At 39.0% G+C, this 14,799-nt stretch overlaps 1 protein-coding gene across 1 annotated transcript; it reads left to right on the top strand.

The window, feature by feature from the left end:
* Positions 1–2,426: 2,426 nt before the first annotated feature.
* Positions 2,427–5,107, top strand: LOC147880671 (uncharacterized). The gene is made up of 5 exons (XM_087371268.1): positions 2,427–2,470; positions 2,590–3,324; positions 3,419–3,549; positions 3,812–3,966; positions 4,544–5,107. Exons 2-4 carry the CDS (start codon positions 2,939–2,941, stop codon positions 3,874–3,876), a joined length of 582 nt encoding a protein of 193 aa, XP_087227394.1. The 5' UTR covers positions 2,427–2,470; positions 2,590–2,938; the 3' UTR covers positions 3,877–3,966; positions 4,544–5,107.
* Positions 5,108–14,799: the final 9,692 nt, after the last annotated feature.

The raw sequence follows: 14,799 nt of genomic DNA, 5'->3' as shown, positions 1-14,799 counted from the left end.
CATCGGCGCTTTTTACTTCATTTTGCATTGAAAATGACATCCATCTTGATATAAGCAAAGAGATAGCGAGACACCGATATTACCGTCCATATAAGCATTAAGTTCTGAAGAAAGCAACAATATAAGCATCGATAAAAGTGTTGAAAATCTCCGTGGAAAATACACAACATCGATAAAAGCTAGCTTCCCAACTGTCTGCACACGCATAGATGCTCTAAGGGGGTAAATAAGGGCATTTTCCATGAGTTAAAAATTTTCAAATGGAATATCTCCATTTTCAATGACCTTTCATGTAGCTCCCTGATCATCTGCGGGTGCGCAGATGCTCTAGGAGGGTTAAGAAAGGCAATTTCTATGTCGAAGGAATTTTAAAGAGCTGCAAAATTTTGAAATTTCTCTCCCATGCCTAGTTTCGGTAGCTTTTCGACAAGCCAAACCATTGAAAACACAAAAACCAATAGCCTTGGCTCTCAAAAGATTGACATTTCTACACGGTGTCTAGCACTTGATGTCTTTGAATGATGATGTTGATGTTAGCATGCACTTTTGTTGAATACTTTATTTTTGTTGCAATTCTTTTGCAAAACTAACATATGTAAGGATTCCTTGGTCTTATACACCTTTGGTCTTGATGTGGGATTGTTGTCATCCTTATGTCTCTATTGGTTGATATGATTGAAGGTATGCCATTAGTATATCATAAGAATATCTAACTCCCTGGGCATCTGTGCGCAAACAAGTGTTCAATTCTACATCACACCATTGCTTTGTTGTCAAAGGGAGTAAATTCATGCTCGACCAAGTCGTTGTGAAGATCTATGACTTTGCAAGATTCATGGCAGCACGACCCCTCTCTCCTCTGGTTCTACAGTTCTTCTACATCTCTCAATGGATGTGTTTTAATATCTCTTCCTTGTCAAATTCCTTGTCTATAATACATGTTTTATCACTTCCCTTGATCTTGATTCCTTGCTTGCCATGACTTGCTTGTTCTTGCAGGCCTCTTTCATGCCCCCCAAATGGCCCCTACTTCATTCTCTAGACCTCAATTTTACTAACTAACCTTGAGTGCCTGACAGTTTGTTTGATCTCTTTGAAAAGCAGGTTGAGGAGAAAGATTCCCTTCCTTGTACTAGAAAAATTAATAGTGTTGTGTGTGTTAAGAAAGAGGCAGTAGCTTTCTATTGAAGTTAAATATTTCTTTGTTTTTAATTGAAGTTAAATCTTTCTTTGTTTTCAATTGACATAAATTAAGCTATAGATCATCATTACCACAAAGATTGATTTGGGTTGGTAATTATGGTACTCTCATAGTACATTTTGTAAGTATTCACAAGTCATATTAGGCAAGGAGGAAGAAAGAAATTTCAATAGCAAAGAGATATAACATGGTATCTATTATGTGGCTATGTCTCTGAACATTTTTTTCTAATGATTTAGAGGTAACATCGGAATGGCGGGAAGGCGCAGAGGTGGAAGGAAAAGGCAAAGCAAAAATGGTCAGGATTTATTTGAATGTTTCAATTTCAAATTTGTAAAACCCAGGATCACATTGAGTTGGTTGGATGTTTCAATTTTAAATTTTATTTCCTTCCTTAGATTATAAGAGCTAGTAAGATGCATGTCCGCAACATATTTGATTGTTTGATTTTTATTTAATTTAAAGGTTACATTGGAATGGATGGGAGGCATAGAGGTGAAAAAAGAGGACAAAATGAAGTTGGAAGGACAGGTTGGATTCATTTGGATTTTTTCATTTTAATTTTTATTTTCTTCATAAGCTTATAAGAGTTAGTTTTTTCAAAAGAGCAGGTGGAATGCTACTCAAATCTAGGTCTTGTGGTCAAGCACGAAATGTTGATGAAGAGGCTTCATCAAGGACCTTTTCAGAATCCCTTGCAAAAAAGAGTGGTAGACCACGTAAGAGGTGCATTTTTATAGATGATGAGGCAATGGAGGATAGCATTGAGGATGCCAATAATGACATAACTCATAGGACGATAAGTGATGCAGGAAACACAACGACTGAGCTTACGAGAGGAGAGGAAGAGGACATAGTAAATGAAGATGGAGAACATGAAAAAAGAAGAAGAAGATAAGCATACTCGTCATCTTGGTGTCCAGGTTCCTTTGGGCATGATGTCAGATGTGTTAGCCTTTTTTTTAAGGAGAGGCTCCGATCCACCCATGGTCTCGTTGTGTAGACTTGTTCCCCATGAGACCATTAGACCAGCTTCCTCTGATGCCTCTTGGGTGATTCCATCATTTGACAGTGTAGCATGCATTGAAACCATGGGAAAGTTTTTGGTTTCATTAAAAGGAAAAAATGGGGATTATATGCCTATAACTCCACAAAATTTGAAGGATTGGGGACCGATTTGGAGAGGGATCTTCCTGAAGAGTGGGAAAAAAATTCTTGTTTGGGATGGCAATCACCAATTGAAGACTTGGATGAAGCGTATCAAAGATGGTAAGTGATTCAGATTATTGTATACCTATTAAGAATAAGTGATTATATTCATATTTGAATAATCTATGCTTCTGAGGCTTTTACTTATGTTACTTGTGGTTCTATGTATGATGTTGTAGATGGTTGTGTGATGCAAAGAAGAAAGGTGCATTGGAGACCTTCCCTTCTCTTATTGATGATTGGCTTAACTTGCAAGATGAGAATTCAATGTATTCTCCTACTTTACAAGACAAGGGTGTCTCCCAGTGGGAATGTCATGAATGTCCATGGTGGTTGGAATACCCTCTACAAGACATTCCCAAACAAGAACAAGAACTATGGAAAAGTAAGTCCAATTTTCACCTCTATCTCATAATGAAATAGTTGTGATTTGAAAGCAGATGATAGTATCATTGTCCTTATAAATTTGTAGGATTTAAGGAAGAGGTCCAATATATTGTGGATGAGAATATTGAATCTCCAAGAGCCATGGGTGCAACTCATGCTCAAGAGAAGTGTAGTGTGGAATCCCCAAGAGCCACAGATGCAAGTCATGCGCAAGACAAGCCAAAGGTTAAACTTGACAAGGCAAAACAAAAGAGGGAAGAGTCAAAGGAAAAACCAAAGCTTGATAAGAGCCAATTGCACATGTCACCCACCAGTAAGGGGTTGTCCTTTGATGTGGCCGATTCAAATAGACGTCCCTTGACATGTCGAATAGGTGATTTGGTTTATGGTTCACACAATGTGAATTACTTTGATTATTCCTATCCGATTTCTACTAATACTTGTTGGAGTTTAGGTTTCCAATTTCAGTCCAAAGTAGACGCTCTATTGGTTGATGTATCATCCATTGATTCCTTTGCATTGGAGAGGTACCCTTCTTTTTCAAATTTCATGTGAATATAGGCTTATAAGAATTATGATGAGATAAATGGGTAAATGTAATTGCAAGTGGTCTTATTACAGCATACGACACTTCTTGGAGACCAATCAATATGATATGTACTCCCATAATGGGGTTCCATCATTTGAGGTGGCAAGACTTATTTTTGCAGACTTCCCCGCTTCCTTGTTTGTGAAAGGTTTTCACAAAGAAGGTATTCCCATATATTTTTGTTTTAGCTTCTTTTGTTTTTTTCCCTATGCATAGACAATACAATTTACTTAATCATATGCCATTTTTTAAGCTCTTACATTTTATTTTGCATTGAAACTATTCTACACAAAAAAATGTTCCAGTATTATACTTTTGCTTTAGTACCAATAATTTAAAACACTATCTGTTGTTGTAGGGAGCATACCATAGTGGAATATGTTTTCTACTAAGCTAGTGAAAGGCACTATGGAACTTGCCTAAAGATTTCTTGCAGATGAGGATTTTTTGTGACTTTGGGACTTGCCCAGCACTTTGGCAAAGTCTCTAAGTTTGCACACAATATGGGCCTAGGACTACTGCTAGCACATGGACTCTTATGTGTGATGGGAGGTGCATGCATCCTAACACTACGGAGGAGGTATGTTCATTCCTAACCTTGTTCTAATATTCTTTGTTAGAGACTATCCCTGATCTTCGCTCTTGGAGTTTCTTTCATACGTAGTAGAAGTCTTTTTTTTTAAAAGGAAAAAAAGAAGACACACCTAGGCAGGATTCTCGAGTATCGAGTCCAACCATTTTATCAGCCTTATCTGGATTTTTTTCAAAGTACTTGCCACACCACAATAACAATATGGGCAGTTTGAACAAGGCATGTCCTAGGCTCACAAATACAAGACAAGGCCATACCACTAAGATGAAAAAGGAAACACAACAATCATATACTTCTTTCAATTTATGTACAATCTTTAATTGAAGGGCATCGTTAATTGAATGAATCGCTTACCACGGATATCTCCTTTCTGGTTTGTCTGTCAAATGAAAACAATTATTCAGAAATAAAAGTAAAAATAAGCCTAAGCCATGCTATACCAACATGTAAATGTAATCACTGCCTGTTACAACAAACAGCCAAAACTTAGTGTATTTATTGTAGTTGTTTCTGATAGTAATTTCCTTCATTTTCACTAACAATACTCTATTTTGACTTTTTCTAGGTTATTGACTTCACAGTGGGATTGTTTTACCATGTGAGCATGCGAGTGCCAGCTTATGATAGGGAGGCAGGGGAGAAGATTGACCCTCATATGTTTCCAACCACACGGAGTTTCCTCTCTGAGAGTTTGGTAGTGCATTATGGCTTTGAGCGCACCATTGTTGATGGAGCTCTTGTCGAGGAGGGGCAGGGAAATCCCTTGCATTCCTCAAGAGCTCATTTTGTCATGGGTCACGATACATTTCTTAGTGCTATTTCTTTTTTTCAACTTATAACTAGGATTTATGTTTCAGGTGGTTGTTGGATACCTTTACAATTGAGTCAGATTATGTCTTAGATGTCTTTGCTAGTTGTGGAGGCTTGGGTCATGCATCTGGAGAGATGTACCACAATTGTATGTGCTTGGAGGGGGACTTTGGCTTATATAATCAGTTCCTTATAGATGTTGCATGTGGGCCACCCACTGATGATGCTAGTGATGATGAGTAGACCCCTGCTTGTTTGCATTTGCTTCCATGACATGTTGTAGCTTTTGATACTCTTGACCCCTTTAGTAGTGTGACTTCCTCACCTCAATCCATGTTTTGAGGTCTTTGTGTATGGATAATTCTTTGTTGGTTGTGGAGGCGCATCTGGAGAGATTTACCCTTGCTTATTCACATTTGCTACAATCAGATGTTGTAGCTTTGATACTTTTGATCCCTTGAGTAGTATGACTTCTTCATCTCAATTTTGGTTTTGAAGACTTTGTGTATGGATAAGTCACAATCCTAATGATAAGCAAGCTTGTTGTCTCCTGTGGTATTTGTAATTTAATAGTGGTTGGTAAACATGGTCGATACCATAGGAAACATAATGATGGACTAGCATGATGTATAATGAAAGGATAATTGTAAACACCAAAATGTGAAGTAGCTACAAATGAAAAGTTCTTGTACTCACAAGTTAGCTTTTGGTAATAATGTAAGCATAGATGAGTTATAATTCTAATCATATGCATGGAAAATTAATATGGAAAGGTTGTACTCACAAGCTAACTTTTTGGTAATAATGTATGCATAGATGGGTTACAATTCTAATCATATGTAGGGAAAATCGATATGGAAAGGTACCCTTCTATTTTCATGCTCTCACAGTGACATATGGCATAGATGATCGAAGTTTGCTTAGGTGTGTTAAAAAAGCTCTAAATCAAAAGCTCATAGTTTTATGATCCCCAGAAATCATCATCAACAAATGAAATTAATGCTAGCCAAATATTCAACAATCTATTTGATTTCTACAACATAGTTAGTAATACACTTGTTCCCTCTCCAAAAGCAATGTACCACTACTTTAATTGGATCTTACAAGCCTCAATGCTCATGCTATACATTTTTACATGAATGTCTCAAGCTTCTTTTGGATTTATAGCTTTCTTAATGTGTGGAATCAAATTTTCTAAAATACAAAGAGAAATCTAATGCAACACTTTTTGAGATTTTTCAACCCATGCTTTGTACCCTTTCACCAACTCCTCCATTAGACTCTCATCTAGAAAATTGGGGCATTTTATCATCACTAGTAATCAATTCCCATAAGGAATTTCTCCATACAATACGACCGTATGCTATAGTTGTCCTTACTGAGTTTCTCACCCACTATTTGTGATGTTTCACCCATGGTGCCTTCACTAATAGAGAGCATAAAACATACAATAAATCTACATAAAATCAGGTAGAGTCTACTCTCAAGAAACCATTAAAAATCATTACCAGGTTAGGATGAATGATAGGCCAAATAGCATCTAATTTCCTCATATTTTATATCAATGCAACACCATGTGTGAATTAAAGCATCATCTCTGGCATGATAGCATCTAGACAACTAGCCTCATGCTAGTCTACTTCAGCCCAATCATTCCAAAAACATGGCCTATCTCTTGTCCACATGGGATATGATGCAAAATACATAGGAAACATGCCTTTAAAAATTTCCCAATGCCGTTCAAGGCTCCAAAGTACCTGCGTTGAGTGCATTTTTACTCCTTTTTACCAATATATGCATTCCATAACTTCTCATTGCATTTTGATGCCCAAATGGGCTCATATGCTATTTATGCATTCTATTGGCATTTCAAGGCTTTTTTCCCACTTTTTTCAATGCTATAACAAAAACAACTTTTGGCTATCTTACAAGCATCATAACTTTTGTTACAGATCTCAAATAGGTTTGCTTCCATAACAAAAGTTGTAGCTTATTTAGAGATCTAAAATTTCTCAGTTTAACTTAGACTATAATTATACAAGGATTGGAAGATTCTCATGTCGCAAAAACTAGAGTTCTTTGTGCCTATATTAAAAATGGTGTCCTCTCCACTAGGTACAAACTTAAAATGTAACTCCAAATCAATGCTTGCAACCTATCTGACATAAAATGAGAAAAGCTACCCTAAATGTCCTTACAACTTGTCATTTTTGATAAATTTCTGCAGCGAGAGTTTTGCCACTGAGATAATGCTTTGCTATGCTTAGCAATGTAGCTCTTTAATGGCAGTTTGCCTCCACCAAGAGCAAGGAGAGTTTCACAAAACCTTAGTCTAATTTTGTTCATGGTATTCTTGTTATCTAAACCTGGCTCTTCAAATCCAAGGAATGCACACTTATAGTTGTAATGTTCTTTCAATCATGTAGTAGAATTGCAACCAAGAGAGCCAATGGCAAGCACACAACTTGCTTCATGCTTGGAAAATATCTCCCAACAAAGAAATCTTGATCAAACATTGGCATTCAGCTTTATTCCCTATAGAGTCTGCAACTCCAAAAATAGTAGTAATTATTGATTTAAAGCTCCCTCATACATAGGTCAATCCATGGGTTTCAAGAGATCAAGCTCTAGTACCACATTGTAGAGAGAGAGAGAGAGAGAGAGAGAGAGAGAGAGAGAGAGAGAGAGAGAGAGAGAGAGAGGAACCAAAATGTATAACCACTTCATTTTATGCTTTTCCATTATCCAACCACTACTAATTTTTTTGACGCTTATTACTTTGTTTTTTGGTGCAAAATCCTTTCATCGATATTATAGCCAAAAAGTCATTACATCCATATTTTTATTGATATTACCATTATTTTTTGAAATAGCATCGATATTTCAGTAAAAAATGCCTCTAAAAAACACACAGCATCAAAAAAAGTGTTGATATTCACCCTTCCTAACCTTGCAAAAATTAAATCAAATTCAAATGTTTCCACATTGGTGCACATCTTTAGCATGTAGATCGAGGCCTCTAAAATTAGTATCTAAAAAGTCCTCTGAGGAATTCAAACTATCTTCACTTTCCAAAACTCTAATAGAAGGGGTATTGGAAGTGCTAGCTTCCAACCCATATATTTCTTGATCTTCCATTTCATTCTCTACTTCCACATCTTGAAAAATACTTGTCATTTTCTAGGTACAACTTGAATCACAAACCACCACTGATCGTCCACTCAATTGGGTTGAAAGACCACCTAAAACAAAAATCCATGATATGTTCATACAATCTTTAATGCAGTTGAACAGAAAATGATATCCATAAAATAAAATGCTTACTTGCTCACAGTGCATGGGTAGCACAAATGTGTCACTAAGGTCATCCGAAATTTTGGTTGAGCCAAAGGACATAAAACCACTTGGATCCTTCTTGACCATCGCTTGAGAACCTCTGCAGATGGCTTTGAACCATTTCACATCAAATATAAATACTTGGAATTTCCTAACATTCACTTGCAAAATATCTTGTATGGTTCCAAAAAAATCCCTTTTTTTTTTTTTTTGAAATGGCACCCTCTAGTGATGGCGGTAGGGATAGGGCATCCTCTGGCGATGATGGAGATAAGGTTTCCCCCAATGATGGTGGCGGCAGAGATAGGGTGCATCTCAGGGGGGTCACTATGTAAAAACTCTCTATATCACGTGCGTTCAAGTGCCACGTGTCATATTGGGAATTATCCCATATACACTAGGTACTTTAGTTTGTGTGTGCACTCTATAAGAGTGTTATACTTCCTTTTGTCAAATCAGAGGAGTCAACATCTACATCAAGCTTTCCATCATGTGAGTACTTTGGTTATCTTTGCTTTGCTCTAGCATTTTCATTATGTCTTTCCATTCCATTCTTGCACCTTCATGTGGTATCAGAGCCAGCTCCCCTTCCTCCTTGCCTTCCAAGGAATTGAGTTGAGAGAGGCCAGAAAGAGAAGCTTCTCTCTCTCTCTCTCTCCTTGGAAGGCTTCCCTTCTCGTACCCCTTCATGTGGAGCTGGAGATTCCCTGTGGTCTTCATCAACATGTAGCTACCCACGATTTCCCTCTTCATTTGCAATCTTCTCCTCCAAATCTGGCCGCTCCCCTCGTGTTTACTGCCTGCCACCTCTTCTCACTTACCTCGCCATTCTCTTGCTGCTGCCCGCCTCTACATCAGGTTGCCACTACCCTGCTGCTACCCACCTCTACATCATGTCAGCATCCGGCTAGTTTCACTCTAGATCACAATCACCGTGGGCAACGAATCTCAAATCTCAGTAAAGAACCTGGTGCTGCCTTCAGCTTTTACTATAGTCCTCTCTGAAAAAGCAAGCATGGAGCTAGTGGAGGTGTACGTTTTGCGAGTTAAACTTGCTTCGACGTGCTTGCCATGCTTGTCGACCGTTTCACAATCTACACTCAAAGCGCAATAGTGAGAAGACCTTCAGTGCGTTGTTTGTCGAAGAGGATTTTTTCTGCTTGTTTGTGAATAAGACGTGTTGGCTGCTTTGGAAAGCTCTCCTCAAGGATCGTGAAGCGTTTTGCTATCTCTGAGGATGTAATTGTTCGCCGCATAGCAAAGGGTCACGATGACGGAATCTAATTGTTTGACACACAGCAATGTATGGAGGGATGTGATCATCTTACTTCCGAAATTGTAAGATGAGCATGATTGCCTTTTGATAGCTCTTGAAGGATGAACACCCACGCTGCCATTGAAAAATTCAATGGCCAAGGATTTCACACTTGGCAAATGAAGATCAAGTTCCACTTGATGAAGTACAATTTGTGGAATCTGGTCAAGGGAACTTCTTCATCAAAAGAGAGGGAAAAGGAACCTCAACATCTCAAGCAAGCATTCGCAATCATTGCATTGGGTCTTGGAGACAATTATCTGCATCACATTGCCAATCTTGAAGATCCTGCTGAAGCTTGGGCTGTGCTTGACCACTTATTTGGTGCAAGTAGCAAGCATTCTAAGCTGTCACTCAAGATTGAGTTCTTTGAGTTAGAGCTAACATCTGGAGCACCTCTTGATGCTCACATCAACAAAATGAGAAGTCTCATGAACTAGTTGGCTTCGGTTGATTCACCGGTGATAGAAGATGATTCTATGGCAGTGCTTCTCAAAAGCATGCCTGAAGAATATGACAACTTGGTCACAACACTGAAATATGGTCCCGATCCTTCATTTGAAGGGATCATAAGTGCATTGCAAGAAGATGAAAGGAAGCGAGAGAAGCGAAAGGATCACCAAGTGGAGGGAGAACAAGCTTTGGCAACCAAGTTCAAAAGGATGAATTTTAAAGCTTGTAGACATTGTGGCAAAAACAATCATGATGAGAAAGATTGTTTTCGCATCAAGCCATGTGGGATTTGTGGCAAGAATGGCCACTCTGAAAGTAACTATTTCTCAAAGAAAAATTCAGCAAATTTGGTGGAGGACACAAGTGATGAAAAAGCATATATGGTAGATGATAAAGATTTTTGTTTCTAGGGTTCCTTGCTTGGATCATGTTTCCAAAAAGGATTTTGTAAACCTGTTGCAACTGCTATGAGTATGCAAAGGTATCTTGTCTTATCTGTTTGAACCTCTCAGAAGTATCTATTATGTTTGTGTGTTTATCCTGGTATATCCCATATTATGTACCTACCCAAGGATGTCCAACTTGCATGAGAGACTAGAGCCGTGGATTTATCCTTCACCAGAGACCCTGGCATGAGAGACCATGAGCCTATGATTTATCCTTGCAGTATGAGGCATTTCCTTGAGGGGGGATTTGTTGGGAATATCAAGGAATTGCATCTTTTATGAACTCATGCTATCACTCACCTTTCCTTCATGGGGGGGTGTTAGAACATGAAGTCAAGTTGAGTGTTCTAGTGTGTACTAGGAACTAGTATTTGTGTGAGAGTGCCACGTGTCATATTGGGAATTATCCCATATACACTAGGTACTTTAGTTTGTGTGTGCACTCTATAAGAGTGTTGTACTTCCTTGTGTCAAATCAGAGGAGTCAACATCTACATCAAGCTTTCCATCATGTGAGTACTTTGGTTATCTTTGCTTTGCTCTAGCATTTTCATTATGTCTTTCCATTCCATTCTTGCACCTTCAGTCACCAGCCCTAAATCATGAAGACAACAGTAAGACAGATGATATCATGCAAGATCTTGAGCAAACCAAAGAAAATGCAAAAGATGGTAGGACAACGGGCTTCACATTCCAAGTGGAGGATAGTGACATGCAAAATGCTAGCAGATCTGCAGCTATCAAAGAACTGCTAAGCATCTTTAGAACTGGCCCTGACAGCTTCCTGTCATTCTCAGAGAAAAAAACGATATAAACATCCAAAGTAGTCACCTTTTCAGTGACAAAGTCTACACGCTAGTCCAATGGAGCTCCACGATAAGATCCAATTCAGCTAGCCCAAACAGGGGCATCCATGCAAGATGTGTCGAGAGGCTCCTACGTTAGAGTTGTTCAAGGTGGAGGAAGGAGTCTCTTCAAAGTGCCGGAAGCCCCAAAGCAAATTGCGTGGGGGCAACTTACCCCAAGGGCCAACCAAACAAATCTTCGGCGACACCTTTAGCACCGGACCTTCTGAGAAACTCCCTAGCTCAGATGGGAGCACTTTCAAAGGTAAGCTGCCTACTGTGAAGGTCCAGAATGGCATACTCAATGAACTGACCAAATGGCAGTGTTCCTGTGTGATTGTCGATTACATTCATAGCCCTCATCCCCTCGCAATGTTTCTAGAGGGTTGGGTTAGGAATTTCTAGACGTGCAAAGATTTGAATGTTACAAGCATTCGTTTCTTGAGGAATGGTTATATTGTTTTTCTCTTTGAGAAGGCCGAGATGGTGACTAAGGTCATGCAGAAAGGAACTTGGATGATCAGAAACCAACCCGTATGTATCTAGCTGTGGGAGCCTTCGTTTAATCCGGATTTACCTTCGCCTTCCAAAGCACCCATTTGGGTAGAGTTTCTAGACCTTTCATTGTCTCTATTACCCCAGTTGGAAGCATTATGTCTCCCTCTAGGCTAGTTTCTAGGATTAGAAATGGAAAGCTTCATAAGTCCAAGAGGAAATCTGCTAGCCTGTGTGTTGATGGAGTTGTCTATAGAATCTCCCAACGCCATTCGATTGCTGGATGGCATGACAGGTTTGGACTTATTCAAAAGGTGTTCTACAAGAATATCCCCAACTCATGTTTCCTTTGTGGATTGGGAGGACATTTCCTAAAAGACTGTCCTTCCTGTAGTAGTCGCAGAAAAGAGAAACAAGCTGAGAGTACAAAAGATCTGGAGGTATTGGAGAAGACAAGGGTAGAGGAACCAACTCCATCGCCACAGGAAGAGAAGCAGGGCAAGACTAAAGAGAGTCGGATAAAGATAGAAAAGATGAAAGGAAAACAGATAGAGGAAGAGAGGACCAGGACCAATGAAGAGAACATGGAAGACAGTTCAGGAGAGGAATTTGTTGCCATCTCACAGGATGAACAGCCTTTCACCCTAGTGAAGGGGAAAATAACAATTCAACTTGAAAAAATGTTAAATAGCTCCCACCTAGATAGCCCAACCAAGAAGAGTCTAGCAGAAAGAGAAAAGAGAAGGTTGTCTAGAGGATTTGCACTATCTCCTCAAATGATCCTGATTAACTCCAAAACGTTGAGGAATAAAAGCTCTACCCAATGATGAGTCAAAATAAAAAAAAAAAATTTGGTCTTTTGGTAAATGTTGAGGGGTTATCTAATGACTTAAAGCCCCTAGTTTTCAAGAGATGGATGAGAACAAACAAGCTCTCCCCTAACTTCTTAGCTCTCCAAGAAGTCAAAGTAGGAGGAGCAAAGACTCTCTTGCATCTAAAACAAATTGATGACAAGAGATTGTGGTTCACAACTAATCATGATGAAGGGAGAGGAGGTGCAATCATAGGTGTAGCAAATCACTTGGCTCAAGGAGTAGGGAGAGTTATCTCGATTTTTGGCAAATACGGGGTAGGGGTGGAATTTGTCCACACTAATCTCTCGTGTCAAGTCTTCTCGGTGTATGCTCCAAACTCGGCTAGAGCACTTTTGTGGGAAAGCATTCGCTTGTCAGACAATGCGCTTCTACTAGGAGACTTCAACATAGTCGAGAGTAGAATTGATAGATGGGAAGGGATGGGCAATGTGATATGAAGGATTAATCACCTAGGAAGATAAGGGTGTTTAAATGTGTCCCTTGAATGCACGTGCTATGTTCATGTAGTGTTCCTCTGAGTTTTAGCCAATGTGATGGCACATACTCAATAAAGAAATGGTCATGAATGAAGGGGTCATTGTCCTTTGGGCATCCTCAATCCCTCAAGCCTCCTAGAATTCTCATCTTGGTGATGAAATTTTGATCACCCTCACAATGCTCTTATCTTGGGTAGGCTCTTGGGCCATGCCTTCTCTCAAACTTCTTATAGAGTTGAGTTTCTATGACATCGAGAAACATCTCAATCCTCAATATAATCAAGCCTTTTATTTTTCTTTTGTGAGTCTATGTACTTACTCTTCACCTCCTCATGGGTGGGACTCTTGGGTGGGTAATGTAGCTTGGTGGCCCTCGCTTGCAAATTGACTACATGCTTCATTCTCCATAAGAGTTAGCTCTTTCTAGTGGGACATCACACGGCTTATTGGAATGCCATGCCGCCTTTTATTTTTTTAACACTTCCATCCTTCTCATGGCTGCGGCTCTCTCTTGCTTTACTCTAGATTGTGATCTCATTTATACCTCATCCTTGATGGGATTGCTAATCTACTATGATAGCATCATGCCACTTGGGATGTCTTGCAGTCTTGTATTTTCTTGAACATCCTCCATTTTGGGCCAATCATGGTCCAACATTTTTGCACATTGATCCAAATGTCTCTACAATCATTTATTCCTCAAATCAATCATGTTTGAGATTTAGTAGACTTTTACTAGAAAGCACTTCATCACATGAGTCTGGTCATTAGTAGAAATTGCTTCAAATCTAAGCCCATTTATCAATAATTCAATTGATTTTGACACTCTAAGTGAAAATTTAAAAGCACCTTGCAAGCTTCCTACTTAGTGAACACTATAGGATCATCTGCTTAACACTTCCTAGAGTCTCATAATAGAGATTACCAAATGTTAGTGGTTTTTTCCCCTTCTCTAAGTTTCCTATTCATAGATCAACAACTTAAAGTGGTCAATGCACCAAGGTTACTCACTCGCTAGCTTGTCAGAATAGGTGATGCTTGAGTATTGCACCAAAATCAACATGAACAAAAAATGTTGCTAAAGAACAAGTGATCACAAAGATCATCTTTCTACCCACTTGTGTTGGGCTCAAGCACTTCAATTGGTCAATGATGAGCACCATAGTGTGTTGCCTTAAATGATTCTCATGAGTGAATGACAAATATAAGGCCAAGGTTTCCTACTTATGCATATTTGAGCGGCCAACCACAAGTGGCTTATGGGACTAAATTAAGTCCATGTACACACTATTCTTCCATAACCACTCAAATGACCTTAGCCCTTAAGCCATGCACATTGATAGACTTCAAACTACCTTTGAACTTGTGTCCCATAGGATCTCACAACATGGAGATATCTAACACCCATCCAAGCACACATATTTCAACACTCCTTTTTAACTCCATGGCTGTGATCTTGATATAGATACGTCAATGCTGATGCTCCTCAGGATCTCTCCATGCATGCATCCAAATCCACAACCTCCTTGAAGAGACCAACTCTTCTCCTCCTCGAACATACTTCTCTTGCACCCTCTCGTGCAATGACCTCATCATATAGTTCTCATACAAAATATAAATATACTTCAAAAACATTCAATGGATTCAAGAAGTTCCAAAAGGCTCCTTTATGTATTCTAACTAACTCATATCATTAGCTAAAATTCTTAGATCTTTACAATAGCACTTTATCATGTGCATCCTTGTTGATATCTCATTGTTAGAAGGTTC

The sequence above is a fragment of the Dipteris shenzhenensis genome, chromosome 32, assembly GCF_047967505.1.
Source record: "Dipteris shenzhenensis isolate YYH24624 ecotype China chromosome 32, Dip_SZ_1.0, whole genome shotgun sequence".
Lineage (NCBI taxonomy): Eukaryota > Viridiplantae > Streptophyta > Polypodiopsida > Gleicheniales > Dipteridaceae > Dipteris > Dipteris shenzhenensis.
This window is presented reverse-complemented; position numbering and strand designations above follow the sequence as displayed.